The sequence below is a fragment of the Falco cherrug genome, chromosome 12 (assembly GCF_023634085.1).
Source record: "Falco cherrug isolate bFalChe1 chromosome 12, bFalChe1.pri, whole genome shotgun sequence".
NCBI classification, from domain to species: Eukaryota; Metazoa; Chordata; class Aves; order Falconiformes; family Falconidae; genus Falco; species Falco cherrug.
In genome coordinates, this window is record NC_073708.1 from 4522996 (window position 1) to 4547191 (window position 24196).

General features: G+C 42.2%; 1 protein-coding gene across 3 annotated transcripts in view; it reads right to left on the bottom strand.

Annotated features, from left to right (window-relative positions):
- The window catches only part of C12H1orf21 (chromosome 12 C1orf21 homolog), a 125106-nt gene that overhangs the window by 58835 nt on the left and 42075 nt on the right, over positions 1 to 24196 (bottom strand). For 2 of the 3 annotated variants that reach the window (XM_055725107.1, XM_005443321.3), the window contains exon 2: positions 14108 to 14313. In XM_055725107.1, the coding sequence (XP_055581082.1) occupies positions 14108 to 14201 (94 nt within the window). In that variant the 5' untranslated portion in view covers positions 14202 to 14313. Of the gene's footprint in view, positions 1 to 14107; positions 14314 to 17719; positions 17855 to 24196 lie in introns of those variants that run through there. The other variant, XM_055725108.1, reaches the window with a different exon arrangement.

Genomic DNA, 24196 nt, shown 5'->3' on the forward strand with positions numbered 1-24196 from the left:
AACCCACGGAGTTGGTTTGTAGGAAGTAATTTTTCCGTAAAGATTTCTCCTTCATACACATTCTCTCTATTAATACCATGTGGAGAGAAAAAAAAAAAAAAAGACCCCTTGCAGGGGGCTTGCACAACCTGCTTACCTGCTGGCAGGTCATGCCCCCGGGTCTCCAGACCTAGCAGGGAGGACAGGGCACTGATCAGGGTACAGCCTACAGCTTTTGCTGCTCTAGCCCAGACTTCCTCCATGCTCCCGGGGGTTACATCTTTTTATGTGAAAAGAAGTGCAGGAGATACGTGAAGAAGCAGAAGATACAAAACCACTTGAGAAACAATTCTTGGGCACAAGGGGGCTCACGGATGTGTGTTTTGGTTAGGGGACGATTAGAAATCTTAGACACACACCCCCGGACCCCATGAAGAAGGCAATGCTCTGCTGCTGCTCTGCTCCATCATGGCTCCCCGACAAGAAGGTCAGGAACCCTCTGGCCAACTCCACCAATGCATCCCTCTGGCCAGGTACCTGCGGCCAGCAGCTGGTTCAAGCAAGGGGACATGTTCCACAAACTCGGAGGCCGTTTCATTACCTCAGAAAAAGACTTAAAAGTACAACCTCAACATCCTAAAATCCAGTTACCACTAAACACATGATTTCTGCCTCACTTGTCCTGTCTTCAATGACACAATCTCCAGATCTCTCAGACACCCACTCATAAATTAAAGATCTGAGGAAACTCCATACATAAGATGGCACTGAAAAAACAGCCATGTGATCGTATAATTAAAGAGTTTTGTGCACTCGTCTGTAACCAAGAAGCCAAAAAACAGTGCTGGTGGTATGGAGTCAGAGCTATTTTTCAGCTACCCCAATTTTGCTTGCTGAAAATATAGAATATATCACATACGCACACAATTTTTAAAAACTTTTTTTTTTTTCTCATTTAATTAACACATAACTTTGAGCCAGACGCCAGGCTGTTCAAAGGAAACCATTTCTCAGGTGAAGAAGATTACAGCCATAGCACTTGGCAGGAAGGATACTCAGTAAATGCAATTATCTAGCCCACTAAAAAGATCAAATTGAGAAACGAAAGCAGGAGAGGAAACAAGCAGCAGAGAGATTAATTAAAGGAACAGACAGGAGGAAAACAAAAGGTCTGTGCCTTGAAAATACTGCTGTTTGTATGAAGGCACCAGGTAGGTTTTTGCACAGAGGCTGCACCATCCTGCCCAGCATCCCCACACCACGACAGGGGAGCAGCACAGGGCTGGCCCCACGCAGGCAAAGGAGCTGGAAATTCAGCATTTCCAATCCCTTACTACATTTAAACACCACAAACTTATTTTTAAACAAAATTGTGCAACCGTGCCCTGAAGAAAACATTTTTTGCTGCTCAGAAACTACAAAAGCAAAGCTTGAAGAATTGGCTTCACTGCCACAAACCTCTTTGTTGCGAAAGGGAGCGACAAGAGAGAAGGGGAACAGCTGGGAAGCAAACCTGCAAATGTAACAAACTACAACACAAGAAGGGCTAAAACTTCCTGTACAATTCAACTAGGTGGCAAAAACCTAGCAGGCTTGTAGGCAGTGATGGCAAGACCTCCTCAGCTGTGGAGGAGAGGCGGGTGCCATCCTCTTGCCCCTCAATGTCGCATCCTGGAAACTATCTGGATACCAACTCAAAAGTTGCCACCTTAGCCAACCTAGACAGCGCAGCACAGCCAGGTCAGAAAAGCTACTTCAACTCCATTTTACTGCTCCATTTTAAAATTCTCCCTTAGAAAGGAAAAACTACCCACCAAGGGGATTTTTTTCCAGGTTTTTCAACATCATTAACAAAGCTCCCTGTCTCTGCTAACTCTTCCCCAGCTGTCATCCATTTATGTACTCTATTGTAAAATATCTATCATTTTTGCACAGAATCTGTCAGTGACTATTCAGATTCTAGAAAAAATACCCAATTGACCATTACTGTGAGCATCCCCTGTACAGCAGTGTAGGTCCCAGTCCTTATAGCCCCATTAACTTATCAACCAATTCCTCTAGACACCAAAAACCTCCTGAACTAAGCCACCCCAAGAGTTCCCTGGAAAAGTCATTACCACTGCACACACCCAAAAATACACATATTCTATTACTGCAAATATATGATGAGGCATGTTCAGTTTCCTTGTTAACAAAAAAAAAAAAAAAAGCGCCGATTCCTCTTTACTTAACAAATAATGTCATTATCAATCAGTCAACTATTAAATGAGGTTGTTGCCCCACAATGTACGACTTCAAAAGGATTTTTACATCCTTCCTGGCATAGTAGCTTTCTTCTGTTAATACTAGTCTATCAAATTTTCACTGCTCATGTACCTCAAAGAATATTTGTAAATCCAAATCTATTTCATTTTCTTAATTGCATTAGGAAAGGGACAGAATAATTACCCAAGACCAGTAATGTACTGGAGATTCACGATGAGCACAAATGTCTTCTCATTGTTAGTATTTCTGTAAACCAAGAGGGGAGGGGGGGACTAATGCAAACTTGATTTATAAAATACAGCACACATTTCCAGATGCAAAAGATACAAAAGTTAATTACATTACTTTACTTACAGGCCATCTGAATAGCTACAAAATTAACCTATCTGAAAGATTAATATTCTACTCTGGTTACAATGTTCAGAGTTGATTTGTTATCTCTGAAAGATGCCTATTTCCCCAAATAGTATCCATGTTGCAGAAATTTTATCTAAAGCCCCTGAAAGCAAATACCTACCACCCACACGGTGCCGATGGAGGCGTATCATTTAAGCAATCAACAGTAACAATGGAACACCCTAAGAAATTCCCAGAACCGGAGCAACATCGGGCAGCAAGGGACTGCCTGGCTCACAGCCATGTCCAGTCGTGGGAGATACCTTGTTTAACATCTCCATCTCACCACACAAGCCAAGCCACAAATTAAATCCAATTCTCTGCAGCACGTAGTTGGTGCTCCTCCACGCCATCTCATACCATTAACGATCTCCTGCCTTGTCCCCACTGTCATCATGAACATAACCTGCTTATGAGACTAGAAGTACTCGCCCCTGTTCGCTGCCTGCTGTCTTGCGACCAGCTCAAAACCACTCTGTGCAAATAATACATGAACAACATTTAAGATATGCCAGAAGCGTAAAGATGACTGGGTGGAAAAGAAAAGAAAAAATAAATTTAAAAAAGCTAGTGAATTTCCATGCCTCCTCCCTTTCCCTAGGGGCAACACTTTTAAAAAGAAAGCAAAATATCAATGTGTGAGAAAAGGCAGGTTTTAATAATAGCTAGAAGAAAAATCAAAACGTGTGCTTAGAGCACTTACATTAGATAACCACGTTCTGCCTAAAAAGACCTCAAGATGCACCCAGTTCCTACAGTTAGAAATTCAATATATACCTGATGACAAAATACGGGGAATAAAATGTATGTAATTTTAATAAATACATCCATTAATACAATTCAGGAGACTTCCATGAAAAAAAAAAACGCCCCCCCTTTTTTTTTCCCATTGAATAGACCAAGATCATTCCTGAAACCATGAATCTTGAAACAAAGGCGACTTCATGCTACTTCCCAGTATTGCAGAACATAGAGTGCTCTGCACCTCTGTCACCTGAACAGCTCCTTGGCAGCACTCCTGTTACAAAAGCAGAAAGGAAATATATAATTTAAGAGAACCCTAAACCCGATTCCTTTTTGCCAGAGCACCCCCTCAAACAAATAAGAAGAAAAGGTGTGTGGGCAGGGCACGATTACACCCACTCAGCAGAACCCAGGCTTTGGCTTGTTATAAGCCCACGAGGCAGCAATCTTAATATTTCCATTTTTTTCCTGGTTTTTCCCAGTATTTTCCCTTGGTGCAAGCTCAAGACAGAGCACCATCAGGCTTGGGTCTCAGACCAGGGACAACATGAGACCACCCGGTTATAGGATTTATTCAAAATACCCACAATGGCACAGTGTTTTCTAGAAGTACCTAATGGAAAAACGCCTTCTATGTTAGTAAATGGATGTTTCACTGTAATCTGAGCGCACAGCACTAGGAAGCATTTTGGCAGCTTTTTAGAAATCAAAGTTTCATAGCAACTAACTTTTCAAGACATCTTTGGCTGTGTATGCAGGGGTACACAAATACTTACTGGTTAGGTATCTTCTCCTTGTATTTAATAGGTATTTCTACCAGTAGATATTTCTACTGTAACGTAACAGCCTTGTGTTGCTGAAATGAATATGCATCTGTGCAGCTTCACAAGGCTTACCTGGGGAACTGAAGAGTTATCCCCCAGACTGAGGTTCTCTTGGCCAAATTTCAGTCTCTGGGGTTTGGGGGTCTGGGTTTTTTGGTTGCTTTTCCCCCCCCCCCCACTTTGTGGCCAAGTAATACAACACTTGGAAAATGACAAAAGAAACACTGCGGTAATTGAAAGTATGCAGCATTTTTACCATGAATTTTCCTTGTCTGCACCTACAGATAGACAATGAATGCCAAGGATTCTGTCTTTAAAAGATGAAGTAAAAAAAATAAAAATAAAAGTTTGTCTGTACCATAAAATAAACTGATTTCCTTCAGCACCAAGTCTGCCAGAAAATACATCCTGGCTTCTTTCTAGTGAATACCAAAGGTGGATGTACGCTCCTATTTATAGCACACTAATGCAATTGTGAAATGCATCCCCCGTGCACTTTATTTGTATTCAACTTTGACTATACTCTTCATCGAGCTAAGCAGCTTGTAGGAAGGGTCATTTGCCAGAATAAAACTACACCAGCTGTGTCCACAGCTGATCTGCTTGCAGAGACCCTGGGGTGCCCTCAGAGCCCCCCCACCTCTCCTTCGGGTGCTCTAGCACCGACGGGCAGATTGCATAAGGTGAAAGCTTACATTAAACTAAGAAGCAGGGAAATTACAAACTGCTTGTGATTAATTTCTCCCCCAAAATGGGGTAACTGCTTCTCCACCCTGGTTCACCTTCTCTCTTCATACAATAAATCCCCACTAAAGGTGCTGAGTCTGATTACGGGCATATCATGCCAAACCCAGCTGACACCAGCCTGGAAACCCAGACATTGCTGCAAAGCAGGTAACAGTGGCTGTACCACAGAAGGTCTCTATAAATACAGCACACTTACACTAAGTAGAATGACTTTGCAGAATAATTCCCTCATCTAATACCATGACATGGGGTTGTAAACATTGCAGGATGACTAACCACCAGAAGAAGATAACTACGGTGTCTGAAGGCTATCTAGTTAATTTATGGGCACCTGCTCTGCTTTAGGTCCAATTCTCTTGAAGGTAGGAAAACCTCAACAAAATTTATATGGCAAAGATCTGCCATCCGTCTGGGAAAGTAATCTCATTTAGGGTCTTTCTGATTTTTTTCAAAGGAAAGAACTGAAATAATAGGAGACAGAACTCCAAATACGCACTGAAGAATATCTTCAACCCCTGTTGCTCTACTGTCCTGGAACAATTTACAACTAAGCAATCTTTGAACACCCAGGTATTTAAAGAGCTGCTCTACCATCGCTTCTGAAACTCATTTTCTTCCCTGATGAATCAGTGAAACTACATGGTGAAAACCAATCTTGTTGAAAGTGGCAAGGCATCTTCTTGGAGCCTACATGAACCTTTCCAATGACTTGGATCTCACCCCTATGGACCACCAGACCAGCATTTCTCCACTTGCAAGTAAAAACAAAAAGAGGAGGAGGAGAAGGGAGAGTGAGTTCAATCACAGTCATTACATAAAGGTCACAATTAATGGATAGATGCTGTCAGGGCCCTGAGTGCACTAAGAGGCCAGTGACCAGTCTCACAAAATCCCCACTTGCACTTTCTGCCCATGAACCCAGGAGCTCCGTTTTGGCTGAGGCTTGGCCCTTCAGTTCTGCCTGTCTCTAGCGCTGCCTCTGGTCCCATCTCTTGGAGGGACCTCAACCCCACACTGTAGTTATCTTCTCTCCTGAGCAAAGCCCTTGGGCAAGCTCTAGCTTGTCCCCAGCCTTCCCCTAGAGCCTTGACCCCACTGCTCCTCACTGCACTCCCTGGATGGATCCTGGACCTGGTTCACTGCTGTGCCTGGGACCGCTGACAGACCTCACCCCCAGCACCCCAACAGTGAGGGCACTGGGGTCACCCTTGGCTCCCAGCTCATCCCTCCTCATGAGGCAACCCTGCTCCTGCCCCAGGAGAGATGCTGGCCCGTTACACCTTCTACAAAAGGCTCTTTTTATATTCTTTAGATATAGAGAGATATATTTACTGGCTAGAGGAGAATGAAGAGCTTTTTTTGCTGCTACCTGAGCAAACCCATTGCCCAGGAACAGCTTCTTCCTTATACTGCACAAGCAGTACTTTTTCCAAGAGCTATAAAGATGAGCCACTTCTATTCACAGAAGGTGAAAATACAATTTTAGTTCATGTGGAAAACACTTTCTTTGCACACATTGATCAGAAATACATGACTAGACAAAACCCGAGGGTGGGGTTTGGATTTGTTTTGGGTTTTTGTTTTTTTTAAAACCTTATTGCCTCCTTAGGGGAATAAAATAGTAAATTATTGACTTACCAAGGGTGTTCTACAGACTTAAATACATCATAAACCTAGATAATAAATGTAATTTTATTACATTTACCAGATGAACATTACACTGAAGTGGGTTTCTGTTCTATTCTTCTCTCTTACTTCCTGAAACGTGTTTAGGACTGACCCATGTTTACTCAGATAAGAAGCAGGCTAGCACCAAATTGTGTTGGAACAGTGGATAAAAAACAAAGGTGCTGTTAAACTAAAAAAAAATATCATTTCAATTGAATAAAAAAAGTGAGGAAAAGCAGAGTCCACTACAATTCCAGAAGATGCTCATGTGCTTCAGCCCTATGCTGCAATGCATTCATCTGCTTTTCTTCAGCTTTCAGGCACTGAAGCAGGATCTACTTTATGACATGAGCTGCTGAAATCATGAACAACACGAAAGCTACCCTTTCAGCAGCTCAGCCAGAATCTGAATTTAAGCAATGAAAATCTCCTCCTTTGAAACTCCATGTGATATTTGAAGTTTTGCACCCCTGAGACAGGGGGCCTACATGTCACTCACTTCCATGGAGCTCAGACCAAGCACTGCATGAAATGAGTGCCTGTGGTTGTGCCAGAGTTACTTGTTCATATTTGAAAATGTCTTTTAAAAAGGTTATTGTCTCAAAATATCCAGCATGGTATTAGTCCACTGCATGGTGCTGGTCCCTTTATCCATAATCACTACCGTCCCTCAAACGAGTACGATCTGACATTGCAGAAGCGTGTAAGGACAGCCAAATAAGCTAGAGCAATTACTATTTGGGTGCTAATCAGCTGACCAACTGAGTCAATAAAATAAATGCTGCCAGGCAAAGTCAGCTGTGTATTTCTGTGGAGCCCAGTGCAGCAAGACCTCCTGATCACAGCATGTGTTCACGGTCACCATGACTAAAGTTATATTCCTTAACCTATGGCTTTCCAGATCGTTTCAGTGCAATGAGGACAGCCATGCTTTCTTTCAGAAGAAAGGATTTCTCATTCTCAGCTTTAGTGTTTTTTCCTGACACCTGAGGGAAAGGGAGAGGTAACAGGAAGGTGTTATTCACTGAAAAAAAACTTATAATATATTTTTCTCACTCCACATTTTATCTGAAAAATTCCCATCTTCAGAGCTTCAAATGTCCAGAAAATGATTTGCAGAATTTTGTGCACAGGAACAAGGCAGGTTTAGGAAGTTAACTTGTAGTAGTAGACATCTGAACCGTCTTGCCAGGCCCATAGGTATTCTCAAGTGCCCTGAGCAACTACCCGAGACTGAATTTTTAAGTAAAAAGATACTTCTAGGCCTGCCTATTAAGGAAAGAGCCTTCAAAAGAAACTAACCTCTACAAAGGTTTGGGCACAATATTTTTGGAGATGACGATGCATATATAGGAAGTCGCAGTCCCAAATTCCCTGTGCTATTCTCTTCCTGTATACAGTGGGCATGCTTTAAAGGTTTTAATTATTTTAGCATCTTTTAACACTTCCTTCAAATCCACACGGCATACATCAAAATAAGTCAGAGCTCTGCTGTCTCGGGCAGCGGCTGAGATACCCACACGGATGAGACACAAGGAAGGAAATAATTGGTTGTCACAAGGAAGGGATTAGCAGAAGTGAGACAAGCCCACAAAACACACAGGAAGAAAGAAAACACCAACATGACAAAACTCATGACAAGCTGATAAAGATTTTGGGGTTTAAATGGTGGTATTTGTGAACACGAAGCCAAATAAAGCTACCTCCCTCCAGTCCACTTATGGCTGCTACAGGGCGGTGTATTTGTTTTGGGTGGCTAAGCTGAACTCTTCAGTTGTCCTCCCTTGACACTGGTCGTTGCTTTCCTGACTCTGCAGGCTGGCTGCTACCATGCAGGACAGGTCAACACTTGCTGTAGTTAAATACTTTAACTCTCCTGCTTAGATTTTGAACTATGGTATTTTCAAAAGATTTGGGAAGAAATATCGACAGAGCAGAAAACTGCTGGGGAAAAAAAACCCACAAGTGAGGAAGAACAGAGCAGAGATAAGGGCACGCACATCTGCAGGTGATCTGACATCAGGTCCCTCACACGATCTCTCCATGCTGTCCACCTCTAAAACAGGGAAGTTTCAAAGATGACTACACTAGAGCTCGTGAAGCAATCCGATCCTATGTGCATCCATCAGCTTTTCAATCCCATTACAATACCTCATTGCTAAAGATTTCCTTTTCTAGCATTCTCTCAGCTTCTCTGAGATAAATCAGTTTATAAACTATTGTGCTTTACATTCAGCTTTATTTAGACTAGCTGCTATTAATAACAGAAATCCTATCTGGCAATTGCAGCACGGGTATTCCCAGTTTGTCGTAAGATTCCTACCTGCCGTGTTTACTCTCACTTTTGTAAAGCACCCAAGAGCGCCATATAAATGTCCACATTAGCCTCACAGATTAATAAACAGATTCTAAAATCTTTTTCTTCCCCACAACAAGTCATATTACTAGTTATTTTCTTACACAAAAAAATTACACGTCAATAACATCTTCCCCAAATGAACCTTCCATGATTTTTTAAAATGGCACAAATAAAATTAATCTACAAGAGATGTAATATTATTAAAACATATGTTGAAATCAACAACCCTCACAGCTCTATCACGGCATTTTGTTCTTCATTGGTATTTACGTTATTATAGCTCTTATGTATTGCCCTGGAAATCAGCTCAGAAGTGGAATGATGAATAAATGAAGATTTATTATTACTATCCTTATTAGATGGATTTTGAAGTCATTTGAGACCAACAAGACATAATAATCATATTATATTCAATCTTCTCTAGAACATCTTCTTGGATAGGCCTACTAACTCAATTATTTAATACATATTACAGCAAAACACAGTGTGCCTTCCACAATTTGGGATAAGATGGAAATTTTAATGTTTTGTTTTCAGTTAACCAGAATTTGTTCTTACAGAATCCATGGGGTTTATGGTAGGTTTCTCAGTTTTAAACACTAGAGTTTCAAATTTACAGTGAACACCTGGCTCAATGTGTCTGCTCAATTGAAAAAAAAAAAAAAAAAAAAAAAAAGTTTAAAAAAAAATCCTCATAGAAGCAATGATCTCTCAGATAGTCAATAGATTTGGCTTCAACCAGCCCCCCAGGGGAAGAAGGAAAAAGCATCTAGAGGCTCTGAGGAAGAGCAGAAGCAGAACTGCACCACTCCAAGCAGTTCAGAAAATAGCCTCTGGATTCAAAGTGACATCTGTAGTCCAGCAGGGTGGATACTAAGACAAACACCACAACTCCTGAAGAAAACTTTGGAAATGTTAAGAGGTGTTCTGGACAGGCCACCTTCTGAGGACTCAGAGGGAGGACTGCAAAACAAGTACAAGGCTCGTGGCAAGCAACCTGAGTGACAACAAAAAGGTACAGGGCAAAGCTGCAGCCCTCTTGGTGCTCATGGCTCCTGCATGGCTTCTTTGCCTGCTTCTCCCATGAAAAGAAGAGGGAAAAGTGCTGATGGACTAGAAATGTGCTCATAGCAAAGGAAGTCTAAGTTGGCAATGCATAATGATGCTGTTCTGGCAACTTCTGCAACATTAACAGAGAATTATTATCCAAGGCACAGAGAGCAAGGAGCTACACAGGAATTACTTAGGTCCTTTCCACCTTTCCTTTACTCATGAAGTCCTGTACCATGAGCTTACCCCAAAATGGGAAGCTTGGAAACACAACCATTTACGCAGTTCTGAGACCAGCTCGATGTCTTCTTCAGTTCAGACACGCTGTACATGTACAGCGGAACCTCTTTCACAGCAAGAATCTGTGTTTAACTACAGCCAGACAGGTCTTGTCTCCTGCCCCCAGCACTCTCATTACAGTTACAGCGCTTTCCCATCAGTTACAAGAGTGAACCTTACAACCTTGTAACCCCAGGCTATGACTAATCCCCTTCTCTGCCCTCTGAAATTTCCACCATTATTCAACTTTGACAGCAGAGACAGTATAGAGCAGTCACAGGTTCTACAGCACTGGCAGTCCTTATTGCCCAGCTGGAAAATAAGTGCAGTGGTATCGATGACCATCTAGTTCATCCCTTAGTAGCTCCACCACCTACTTGTGGAGCTGCAATTGTAGCAGTGGAGCAAACTGGGAAAGCTCTTGAGCACCAAAGACAGAGCTCAAAGAAAAAGAAAATTCACATGCTTTGTTGCCAGTGCACTCATTTCTGGAAAAAGAGTGGTATGTAGGAAAGCGAAGGTTTTTCAGCCATGTGGGTAATGCTTACAACCATGCACTACAGAAATCCCTAAGTGCCAAAAAATAAAACCCTGCAGCTTAAGGTATAGGTAAGAGCAAAACTGGGTAGACCCAAATAAAAGTATTTTCATGCCTCTCCTCACTCAAAATGACCTATTTAATGCAAAAGCAAGATGGAAAGTACAACCCTTACTATTGACACTTTCTGCCTGCAGCTCCTCTGGGGATGATGTTCAGAGAAGAAAGAAGAGTACCATTTTCATCTCAGGCGTTAGGCAAACAGCAAGGGGCAATACATGGTAAGCCACATCTTTCAGATCACGCCAGCTGCCCAGGGAAAGCAGCACCAGCACTGAAGTATCTTCCTTTAATTCCATCATTGCTGTTCCAAGTCCTTCAGGATTTCCTCCACTTGTGAAACATCTGAGACAATCTGGGCTACTACAGCTATGAAGCTCATACCTGCTACTTCTGCACAGGCACTTTATGTCAGATTAGTCCCCAGATGCGAACACTGCAAGTGTTCAGCATCAATGAACATCGTGATATATGCATACTAATATTCTCGGGATGTTATTGATGCTATCACACTACATGAGCCACCTTCCAACCCCACTTGTCTCTGTTTTTTTACTTTGCTGCCTCCTTCCCCAAATACACTTCTCTTACAGACTGCCTCCAGTTCCTTTTCCAGTATCTTCTTCCTCCACATGAACCAGCCAACTTCCCTGCCACTCACCTTGGTCTTGCTCTGCCTAGTCATTCTGCAGTTTATTTTTGATCCCTGCAGGCTGCAGAGTACTCTGCTCTTGGCCACTGGCTGGATGAGACACTTCTGTCCCTTCCCAGAAATCAGGAAAGAAACATTCAGCAGTTCTTGGCACCTGGAACTGGACAGGCAACTGCATGATGGAAGTCCTGTGGTGCTTTTTAACCTTTGTTGACTCTGTGGATCCTCCTGTATCTCTGGGAACTTACCCTGCTACAATTTGTCATCCTAGCTGAGATAGTCTGTGCAAATCTAGTACGACTACCCGCTCTCGTTGCAGGGAGCTGATAACAACAGACCTCTGATATGGCACTTACTTCCTCCTTGATGACTAAAGGAACAACTCTGTGGAATATGTTACATGGAATGAATTTGGAACTAACAACATATAATAGTTTAATAGAAAATGAAGTGGGAAGAACAGTCTGAACTTTCAGATCTAACTTGTAACAAACAATGCAATTGCCACTACAGTTTCCAATACAGAAGAAGAGGGAGCAGGAATCTTACTCGGTCTTCTATGAAAGAGCTCTGGGCGTTTGGCAAGTCCAGAAGATTTTTGAGAAGGATGATAAAGATGATGTTAAGGTGTAATTTTCTTGCCTCTCTTTTTTTATATTAAAAAATTGTGTTCAGGAACTATGCAGGGCACTGTACACATGAAGCGTGCTGCTCCCCGTTTTCTGGGCATCTAAGCATCCCGCTGATCATTTATAGGTCCTGAAAGGAGAGCAAGTAGTAAAGCCAAGCCAGGTACACTCTAGCTCACCTTTCGTATATGCCCAGTTCCTGATCTAGAGGCTTTCCCTCAGTAGCAAGGGAAAAAAAGTGGCTTCTGTGCTCATTCTGGTTACCCCTCAACAAGTTGTTTCACTCACAGGCTCCAACTCCTTGCTAAAAAAGGGAAAAGCAACGACAAACTGCGTACCTAAACTAAAGTATGTGCCAGAAAATGGTTAACAGCAGGTAGTATTCCTGACAGTGATAGGCTTCTCTAAAATAAGGGATTAACAGCCCTCAAACGGATCCCGGAATAGCTAAATGATACTGCTGACACCAGCTCAGCTCTATAAAGTGGGAGCCCTTTAAAATCCCTTCAGCCTTCTTGATCCTCTGCCTCCAGATGTTACTTTAGGTTTCTTGTCATTAAAGTTATTATCTTTGGCCCACAGCATGTGGTTAATAAAAAAAAAAACAAACACAACACCAACAAACAAACCAGCTTGAGACACACACATTGCCAAAAATTGCTCCCTCACTAAGGATCAGCTAAAATACAAACTCCTTTGAGAAACTAATAGAGCTTTTTGTTCATGACAGCACTTAAAACCTGTTTTAAACAAAAGCAACATACTGAACTCGCAATTCCAAAATCAGCATCTCCCAGGCTAGTGAAGAGCATGCACAGGAAAACAACCCATCATTTAGTACTGAAGTTTGCTGAACAACTATTTTCTCTTCAGATTATGCCTCTAGGTATTCTTACTTTGGGATCCACTGTGAGAGCAAGCTAGCCCTCAGAAAGGCTGAAAAAGTGAAATATCATTGCTTTTGAAATTAAAGGGAATTTTTTTTTCTGGTAGATGTGTCATTCCTACTACTACACAAACAATCGCTATAAAACCCACCAGAGAACAGAAGTTTGGCATACTCAATAGCAACGCACCTATTTCAAGTATAACAGTACTAAGCTTATTCACAGCTGATTTAACTTTCAGATAGCTATCTGGGCAGATCTAGAAATTTCATTTCTGAACAGTCTTCCAGATAATGTCTAACATCTTAAAAACTGAATTGCAATTTAGATCATTATCTAAAAAGCACTTAGTGTATACTAACAGAATCTGGGCGAGGGGGAAGGGTGAGAAATGAGTCATGAAGCTGACTGTGCATTTTATATCATGTCACTTTACCTTTCCTAATGCACAGGTGTGTGTGACAAGACCTGGATCATAGACCAGTCTTCCCACACAGTGAAACAGACGTTTTCATCCCAGGTTGAGAGCCTCCCAGTGAATCCTTCACAGAAGGTTACTTCTAGTTTCACTGTACCTTCAAACCCTGTTTGCTGTAGGATTTCAGAACTAATGTTTTATTGTTTTACAGGAAAACAGTATTGAGGAATTCTTTTTCTTACTGAACAGGTTTTATTTTTAGGAGAGGAGTCAAGTATTTTAGTACCTAATGACAAATATATAACAGAGAGACAAATATAAATATGAGGGGGTTGTGCAAGTCATCATCTTTGAACTAGTCCAAGGATTTGCAGAGTTAAAGACAGTGCAGTACTGTACATCACTTAGAATGTTATTTTTCCACTAAGGATTTCACTCCGACCTCTGTTTCAGGTGTCATGGTACTGTCCCTTGGAAAGGCCAGCTGCACTGTCATAGTGATTTGTTTTAACATGCATTTTCCTTTATATTTTGTGATAGGTTAAGGCTCCCAAATATACCTTCCAGAACATTCATGATGTTGGGAGAAAGGTGAAATCCTGCAACACTTACCACCAAACACATCTCCGTTCTGATAGTTTTTCCCCTTCTGAGTTTCCTCTTCGTTTTGAACAGTAGAAACATGCTTGGCGGAGGCACAGCCCATAGCTTCATTCAGACTGCTCCAGCTGGACCGAACAACAAACCATGTCTAGAGACGCACGCTCATTGTTTTAAAAATAATTCACCTTCCTGCTTGGTTGTCAAGTCGCTTTTACCTAAAGATGGCAAAAGAGAGAGAAAAATATTGACAAAAGGTAACCTCTAAACGTGGAGCTTCAAGAAGACAAATAATGGGGCTTGTGAAGAGGAGTACAAGAGCACAAGCTGTCTCCATTCTCTTAGATTGTTAAAACCATATTCAATGAACATCTGATATAGGTAGGTCACGATACAGATAGATCAATCCTGCCTTGGGACAGGAGCACAGCAGTTCAACTGAAAGTCTCTTCCAGCCCTATTCTTTAATCCGTGACTTGAAGAAAGCAACATGTGCACAAATATGTTTCCCACCCACCCAGCTATTCCCACAGAATACAGGGGTTTTTTGGAAGGAAGAAATCATCAGTATCTGCTCCTCCTGTTCCTTTTACCAATCTACTCATCAAGCCAGTGCTCTTGCAAAGTGTTTTAGTGATTAACAGCTGCTAATTGCAAGTGTTCAGACAAAATAACCCCCCTAAATCAATTAAAGATCTTTTGTTAATAGACGTGAAAGGCAATAGCCAGCTGTATTATCTTTTCTCTGGTGTTCATTACTCTACTGAAGCCATAAAACCTCCACCACTCAAAAAGGCAACTATCCCCACTTTAAGATGGAATAACACCCCCTGAACAATCCAGATGTCACATAAACCAAAAGGAGGTAGAAAAAGCTAATTTCCAGCTGCCCTATTTTATGTAAAAAAAATAATTTAAAAACATGAACTGTTTAATTGCTAAATGTTTCCGCACTTGAATAAAAACGACTTCAAAGTTTGATGAGACATCCCGGCTTCCCTTTCCACCAGCCGAACCTTTTGGAAGAGGAGAGCAGCTACTGAAAAACGAGAACCACCCCTTTTTGCCAAGTTGTTTAGTTCAGCTATAGCACAGGATCGTACACATGATCTCTTAATTCATTACTTCTGAGCATTTACTTTAAAAGGATGTGGCTCATACTGCTCCACGCTAACCACAAGAATTGTATCTATAACAGCAGAAGGGTGCTCTTACCTAGGGATACAGCAGCATCTATCCTACCAGAAACATATAACCCTGAAGAAAATCTTTTGAGTTTGATTTCCTTGTGCACCCAGCATGAACAGCGTACCTGCCCGTGCCAAGGCAGCACCGAGACACATCAGGACACAACCTAGGAGGGCTCTGCTGCCATCCTCTGAGAGATTTCCCTGCCCATCCCCAAAGTCACAGAAACAAGGGTATGGCCAGTTGGGTCGAGAGCAATTCTGCTTCTGCTATTGCAGCCACAGGTTCTCTGATGAGCTGCTTTTGCCACGCAAGGGGAAGGACTGCATACAGAACACACGTGGTGTCTGCTCACAGACCAGCTTCCACCTTCCATCTTCCTCTGTACAGAAAGTGGGTTTCTCTACTTAATGAGGACGCTCCACTCAAAGCATACAAATGTATATATGCTCAATCCCTATTCTAAGCAGTTAACCCTCCCAGTCATACCTGTACGTGCATTTTTCTTTATGTTCACTACATTCCCCAACATGCCTTCTCCTTTTTTCCTTCCTCCTATATATGCACACTTGAGCATGAATTTCTAATTACCCCATCCTTCTCTTCCCCCTCAGCCACAGCTAGCCACTCACCTGAAAACACAGCCTTTTAAACCAGGCATTCTTGTTGCTAGTGGAAGGGGTGAGCAGATCCCCCGTGAGCTATTTTTTTTAACCCTATATGGCTACATGCATTATTTTTTTAAAAAGAAAAGCTAGGTTTTGCAGCAAAAGTCAGTATTAAGCTAGGGAAGCTTTCTGCTTCCTCAAACATTTGCCAAGGCTATCCTTCAAGCAGTTTTAATACATCTGCTTGTCAGACGTATAGACAAAGCTAGGGCCCTGCTAAGAAACAAATCGCTCTCAAGATCCCTCTGTGCACATCTGAGCAGTCAATACCCAGAGCAGGCCATCTCAATTACACTGCCACGTGTCATAAATACCAATACACTCATCTTACGTAAACTAGATGAGTTATTCTTCAGTTTTTGCAATGCAGTGAGGGTCGCAGCTGACAATTCATCTTCACCTGTGTCCAAACCGCACGACAGCCTGCATAAAGTAACAGGTCTTCATCTCAGTGTTGGCATGGGAAACAAGGATCCATAATGATTTCAAGCACCAGCCACACTGTGCTTGCTTAGGAGGTAGGTCAACACACACAGAGGTGTGGGAGATGAAGAAATAGGCTGGGAAAAGGAACTGCTAACTGGACTGGAAATCAAATGTGGACTAATATTCTTAGAAGATACAGATTTGCTTAAATAGCTTTTAATAGACCAGTTGAAACAAATGAGGGGGTAAAATTAATAAAGGTTTACACCAGAGTCCCTGTTTCAGATTTCAGACAAAAGCAGGAACCTCAAGATAAGCTGAGCCTAAAGACAGTAACTCTGATCTCCGATTTAAAATATAACCAGTTATATTATCCCAGGGAAAAGGATGTGGCCGCTATGGGGCAAAGAGCAAGGTGAGACCCAACATAACCCCAGAAAAGACAAGGAGGGGTGTAGGTGGGATTGCTAACAGGCTGCTCATGGGGGAAATCACTGCACACCACAAATCCAGCATCTCCATCACAGAGCAGCTGAACTGCGCTCACAGAAGTACCTGTTGAATGAATTACACTGTTGCCTTATTCAACTATTTTTCCTCTTTCTTTTTCTGTCTGTTAGCAGGGATGATTTACAAAAGGGGAACAGCTGCTTAGTAATAAACCCCAAAGTATTTCATGACATAGCAGTGGGCTGATTTCTGGGAGGGGATTTTTTTTGTGAAGCTTATACATAGCCAACATGTAGCAAAACAAATTGCGAAATACTTATTCATTGATTAGTAGCCAGGAGGACAATGGTCCCATCACCCAGGACTGGTGAGCTGTAGAGGCAGTCGGGAACAAAGAGATGCAGAACATGAACGCAGAAGTATAAAGCTCCATGGGAGAGGGAAGGAAAAAATACCCACAGTCAAATCTCTCCTGCAGCATCTTGGTAGCACACGCCAATCTCACTGAAAATATGGTCATGTTTGATGGCATGCTGTGATTAAAGGAAACAAACAGGAATACAGGAACTGAAAAATTCACCTTCTACATTAAAGAACAGTAATCACAGCAGTATTTGAAAAATGACACAACTAACACTTGGATTATGGAGGCAATTTCTCCTGGTGCCAATAAATTGGGCTGAGAAACCTACTCCAAAATGACCTCCAAGGTAAGTCTAACACACATTTCCAGACATGTTTCTTGAACTACTGTTAGCGCAGTGCAGTGAGACAGATGACACTGTGACACAGATACCCAAGAAAACCCAGAATTAGCAGAGGATTTAAAACACACACAAAAAAAAACCCCAAACAAACAAAAAGAGTGGGAGAAAAGCAGCATTAATCTTACAAGCGACAAAAATCCAACACCGCGATGCTCTCCAGCTTTACACTGCCCCCAGCCTCAGGGAAACCTTTCTTGCCTGAGTATTGAAGCCCACAGCGACGAGGTTTGGGTATCGCTCAGAAATGAGCTGCTGGTCCTCATTCAGTGGGCTGCCTGCAGAGGGGTTTGAGGATGTGAAACACAGTACTTCGACTGGCAGCAGAATAACACATCCGTTCCACCTCCTCCCCCACTTTTGCACAAATATAATTTTCTCTTTTGTCTTCCTGAGCATTTTGGGGGCACACAGATTTTCAGAAGCCAAAAATAAAAAGAATAAGAAAACCTCAAACCATTTGCAGTTCATGTTCACCACCCACTATCATTAATTATCAAGATTTGAGAGGCAATTTACAAGCTCCAATCTGCATAATGCTAGTGAGAAAAAGCTCTAGGCAGATCAAAAGTGTCTACACAACCTGCTGCATTTAATTTGGGGGTGAAGATTGACATCTTATGTGCGGGTCAAAAGAAGACTATAGACACTCTCAGATGCTGTACTTCATACCCCAAGTTTCTTTCAGGTTAAAGACAGGGGGGCTCCATTCTTAGAATAGAAATTGCTTTTGGAAACCTTAAGCAATGCCTTTTTTTTTTTTTTTTTTTTTAGGCATGTCTATGTTGTGCCTTTTCATTTACCAGCTCTTTCATCACCTCATTAAACTACTCGTCATCCTCTCACCTCTTATTTCTGATGATCATGTCCAAGGCTGCATCCTTGACAAAACACATTTTACTTCCACAGCTGAAAACCAAACACTCAATAGCAAATGGAGGATCTCCAGTGTTTTACAACAAATGTATGTTAATTCTTCTATTACCACAGGTGTATTTGTTTTCAGCTTTATTGCATTGAGGTAACTGATCTCTCATCCTCTTCAGGCTGCTGATATATCTAGAAGTTTCCTTCCATGTTGACCACAGAGGAAATCAGGTTAAAATTTCACAAAGCCCTAGAGATCAAAGCAGTGAGCTTCGTACAACTATGAAAAAACCCCAAGCTACAAAGCAAAACCACACTGGCTTTTCTTATAATACAACCTAGTTCAGGCAGAACCCAAGGATTTCACTTACTGCTATTAATTACACTTATTTCCTGTAAGAAATAAGCCTATTTAATTTCCATTAGATTTCCAAAAAGAAAGCAGCAACAGCATCTTATTTTGCCCTCCATGAGGGTGGCTGGAAGGTAGCACCTAAGAGTCCCCCAACGGTGATACCCCTCTTCCTCAGCGACCCTCCACCAGGCTTTTGGGTTTTTTTTTCTCAACTGCTAAAAGGCATTTTTGAGTCAAAAGGACAGAAATTTTGCCTTTGAAGTACACCAATGGCCTAAGGAAGGGAGAAAAAAAAATAATCTTATAAGCTCTCTTTCTCCTTCTTCAAATTACTCAAACCAGCACTGCTAGTGTATAACATAGCTATATTGAAAATTAACCCCCTGAATTGATAAATGAACAGGCCAAGGTTACAGCAGAATGACAGTTCCAAGCATTCTGGAGCAACTTGCAGTGGCAGAAGAGGAAAAAGAAAAGTCAGAGTGAGTGGTGATGCTCCGGTCCTTTGAATCCACAGGCAGAACATGCTCCCCTTCACCTGTTAATACTAATAGCTATGAAACTAAGCATTTTCTCCCCTTTATGAATTGTCTTGTCTCTGCGATGCAAGATTTCTGTGTTTATTACCACACTTCAACATCCTATTGGAAACACACTGTTCCAGCCAGCTGCGTGAATGCAGCAGTAATCTCGCTGAAAGGGAAAAGAATTAGCACGGTGCTATAAAATCAATAACGCACAAGGAAACGCAAAGACAACACCCCACAGTTTTACAGCATTTTACTCAAGCTGCACTAAAAATACCATTGACAAACTAAACCAGCCTAGTTACTTAGTTGGATGGTGGAACCGCCAGTTGCGTCTATCCTCCCTTGAGAAGCCGTGCTCAGCAGAAATCACATTTGAAGCATTCACTTCTCAAAGAGAAAACAAGAACACTGCAATTTAACAGCTAAAGAGACCCAACAGAAAAACCAAAGCAGCTCACCTACCTAGTTTTTCCCAACAGGGAGGGCCTGGTTTGAATTAATGCTACTAATTCATATTATCAGGTTATTAGTTCTATTATAGAACAGACTTTGTTCCACTGAGGCTTATCTTACCTTTTTTATCAGCAAAATTAGCCTCTTATTTTCTTTTCTTTTGTTTGCAATCAGCATTTCTGCTGATCCATGTTTTTTTATGTATAAAAGCAACAAGAGATTTCCAAACAGAAGAGCTCTCAACAGCAACACAATGCTTCTAGGGAACGTTTTCTCCTTACTTGGTCTCATAAGGAAAAACACCACCAGCAAGTCCTTGGGAAGAGATTTCACAAATCCCATAGTAAAATGCAAAGGAGGAAGGGAAGGGGAATCGCATTGCTATCTTCTTCATTCACACAGGGAGAAATTAAAGTAACACCAATGTGAAAAGCCCAGCAACCCAGGAGTAAGACATGTCAGTCACAGGACCTGCCATTTTTGCTGCTTCCAAAGGAAATTAAATAGGTTTTACTGGTTTTGCTTTTTAAACCTCAAATACTTTAGAAGTAGTGATAGGAAGATTACAACCACCATTACAGAATGCAGTTCTAAGCACCTAATTATTTTTTTTTCTTGTTTCTAGGAAAATCAATAGACAAAATGTTGAGGACAGATGAGGCTTTACAAGACTATGGGCTGGCAATGCTGTAGGGTTTTTTTACCTTGCACACAAAGGAAAAACACACTGGAGATGGTATGCTGCTGGTGAGAAAGCATTATTTTCATATAATGTATTTTACCTGCACAGCCTCTTTCAAGCCAGCAGCAGTGCCACTGCTTCTCTTTACCATAGCAGGCAGTGCTACTCAACCAGAATTTCCACAGAATTAGGATGTTTATCCTACATACTTCCCCTTTGCAGAAAAAACAAGCACTTTTCATTAAAAGTAAGATCACATGACAACAAGCCGAGAACACCTTCAACATTGCCTGCTTCTATACGAACAATGGCTATAGCTGTTACAAGGCCATTACAGAACTGCAGTAAAGATCTCCGCAACACACACAAAATGTTCAGATGCGTGTTTGCTATCAAACACATTTCAGAGCCACTTTCAGAACCGGTGGGTCACTACAGTATCTCAGTCCATTGCCCAGTACTTCTCTTGTGGGTCACAGTCAGCACCAGATAATTGAAAACCCAACATAAACCAGCATGAGGGACTGGATTCAAGTCAGCAAGACCCCTTCTTCCACTGACTTTAAGTGGCTTGAGGTCACTTCCTAGAAATTTAATTTCATGGAAGAAAGATTGTTTTGTGATTTATTTCCAAACAGCTTTTGGAAATGTAGTGCTGGTGATCACAGCCCAGCCAGGCACGCTGGTGTGATGGGAGATACTAGACAGGCCTACAGAAAAGCCGGGTTCGATTCTCCTTAGTACCTGACTTTCCTGTATATCTAAGCATAATCTCCAGCACTTACCGTAATGGGAAGGGTGCCCAAGTACCTCTCAAGTATAAAGAAAACCAACAATAAGCTCTCCTATTTGATTTTACTTGTCTTCATGGTTTCAGAGCAAGATATGGTTTACTGAGCAAGATACAGTAAAACGCCCCGAGGTACAGGAACAGTGATTTATACGACATTTTGTACACGTCTAAGTACAGGTCTGAGCATCATCTCCCTTCCGAGATCTCACTCCTCTTGCTTTACCCTATTAAGAATTTAAAGATGCAGGCATTACACGTAGCCAATCAATCCCATCATTTAGAATTAGACTAAAATAAAATTATGTAGTAGCTGTAGCTGCTCCATCAACAAAATCATTCACTTTGGAGGAAAACCTTGAGAGAGAATTACCACACTGAAACAGCAGCTTCATCCTCCTGAACTCCTCCTGCCCTCTTCCCACCAGTGATGGGGGACGCACCCCCAGATGTAAACACTGACTTTGGCCTGAAGTTGAACTGTTTTCATGACTGTCCCTCTCCCAGAAATAGCAGTGGCTCAACAAGTCTCCTAAAAATGCAAAACACATACTTCTTTAGAAAAAACAGTAAAAGCACCGAGCACCTAATACCACACGTCGGTGGCATTAAACTTGCAGACTTGCACTTTTTAGACTTGGAGGTCTAATTTTTATTCGTTGTTCTTCAACACATTTCCTTTCCAAACTACTTCTTAGTCTTTCTCATGTGCTACCATGATGGTATAAGATGCTGTGCAAGATGCCACCTCTCCACCCTGTGTGGCAATGATTAGCATCTTCCAAAACTAAGTAAGAGCACCTTCTGCTCCATCATATCACAAATCCAGCACAGCTGCACTGCCCAGGAAAGGGACTCGTAGACTTCCTGAGAGCCAGGGTGTACGCAGGAGTCTCCATACCTGCTCTTCAGCCCATCCAACCTCAGTGCCATGCACCCACCCGAGGTGGTGGTGGCAGTGTGAAGTGATGCTGAAAAAGCAGAGATTAATTCTTGCTCTCCGATACCAGGGTACAGCATCTCCTGATACAGAAAAACTCCTGTGAGCCCCAAGACTGAAAGCACACCAAAAGCACCAGTGCTGTGCCACCTGGCTCTGCTGGGCAGGAAAGAAGAGGACTGGGGCTGACCTACCACCCACTGCTGCAGTGAAAAGGCAGTGAAGCCACCCCACTGCAGGGAGGAAGATTGGGGCAGGGTGTATTGCAACAAGACTGATCTATACAACATGAAATGATGGCACTGAGGGAAGGGGGCTGACGAATTAAGTCTCCTATGACCAAATCCATTTAATCCCCGTGTGTACTGTACTCCACACCAACAAATAACAGTGCACCTATGGCCGAAACAACACAAAGCTAATTGCTAATTGCCAATCCCAAAAAACTGCCAATACAACTTGCACGACCCAAAAGCAACCAGGTGACCTCTGAGGTTTTAGTTGGCATGGAAAACCGAGGGTCTCCTAGACACTGAGATGTAGAAACATTACAGCCTGCTAACCAGTCACTGAGACAAGAGATGTCGGATGGAAGCCCTGATTATTGAATCCCTGAGGTGCAGAGTGACACACAGGTTACGTGACGTCCTTCCAAACAAGCTGGACAAACATCCATCACTGATGGAGCACACTGTCAAGTACATCATCAAACAACTTTTGCCATTAATGGGTAAGGGCAACTTTGATACTTCTATGCAGTCTTGTTTCAGACAAGGTGAAAAATAGTTCCTGTGGGCTTGTGTGCATTTTTTTTTTAAGCACAAGGATTCCTAATGCAGTGATCTTTAATTGCACATTTTCAGGGTCCCGCCACCCTTTAGACCCACTATTCTATCGAAACAGCTCTATGATAAAAAGCCCCCCAGTCAGTTGACTGGGTGTTCCCTAAAAACATACACAGATGAGATAACAGACCCCATCATCTCACCTTGTCTCCAGCTGCATCAATCAATAATGACCACAAATACAGCAACAACTAATCTATCTCCCCAGATGATCGCCTTCAAATGTACAGCATGGGATTATCCCACCTCACCTTGGGAAAACTACTTTCAGTCCCTCTAACGTGCCTCAAACATATGCTCTCCAGTTATGCTGTGCTCTTTCAGCTTTCACCTAGAGACCTTTCCTTGCTCCCTAGTAAATTTGGCCAAGCAGCAAGTTTCACTGCAGAGGAAGGAGGGAGCAGCTGCAACCTAGAGGGGGGCTGCTGGATGCCTCCGCAGCAATACAGAGCCCATGATCTGCCCCTCGGGTCACTTCTGATGCATTTTTCATCCAAAGAGCTGTGGCAGGAGCTACTTCATGTGCCACTTAGGTTGAAATTAAAACAAAACAACTCAGCTATGCAGAAGCCAAGGGGGTTAGATGCTGGGGAACTGCTGCTAATGTGTCAACAAGGAAACATTTGCCATATGCACCTCTGCTGTTTCTGTACAATTAAAGCACGAAACAATTTAAATGGCCTCCTTTTTTTGGAGATGAGCTAGAGAAAGAAGAAATCTTTCTTTGCTAACCCGGTAACACTTCAATGACAAAGAAAGTGCAGCAATGCTGCTCAAAACCACAGGAGGTGGCTTGTTCAGGCCAGAGAGAAGTAATCCCAGTACAGGCACCCATTCCTGTGCATGGCTGCCCACTCTACAGCTGAAACGACAGCTACAACCTAGCTAAAAAATCATGTTAAAATTAATGATAAAAGCTAACAAAGCGGTTCATTTCATTCTTAGCTTTTGTGAACAACTGTATAGGGTTCAGCATTTCTACTGAGGATTTTTTTCACACACTCAGGAGATTTCCTAACCGTAGTCCTACGTAAATGGCACAAGTAGGAATGAATGGGATGCACACTGCAACCCACATTCCCGAAGTTACACTACTGACTGCTTCCTCTTGCTTAGCAGGGTTACTCCTCAGGATCAAAGAGA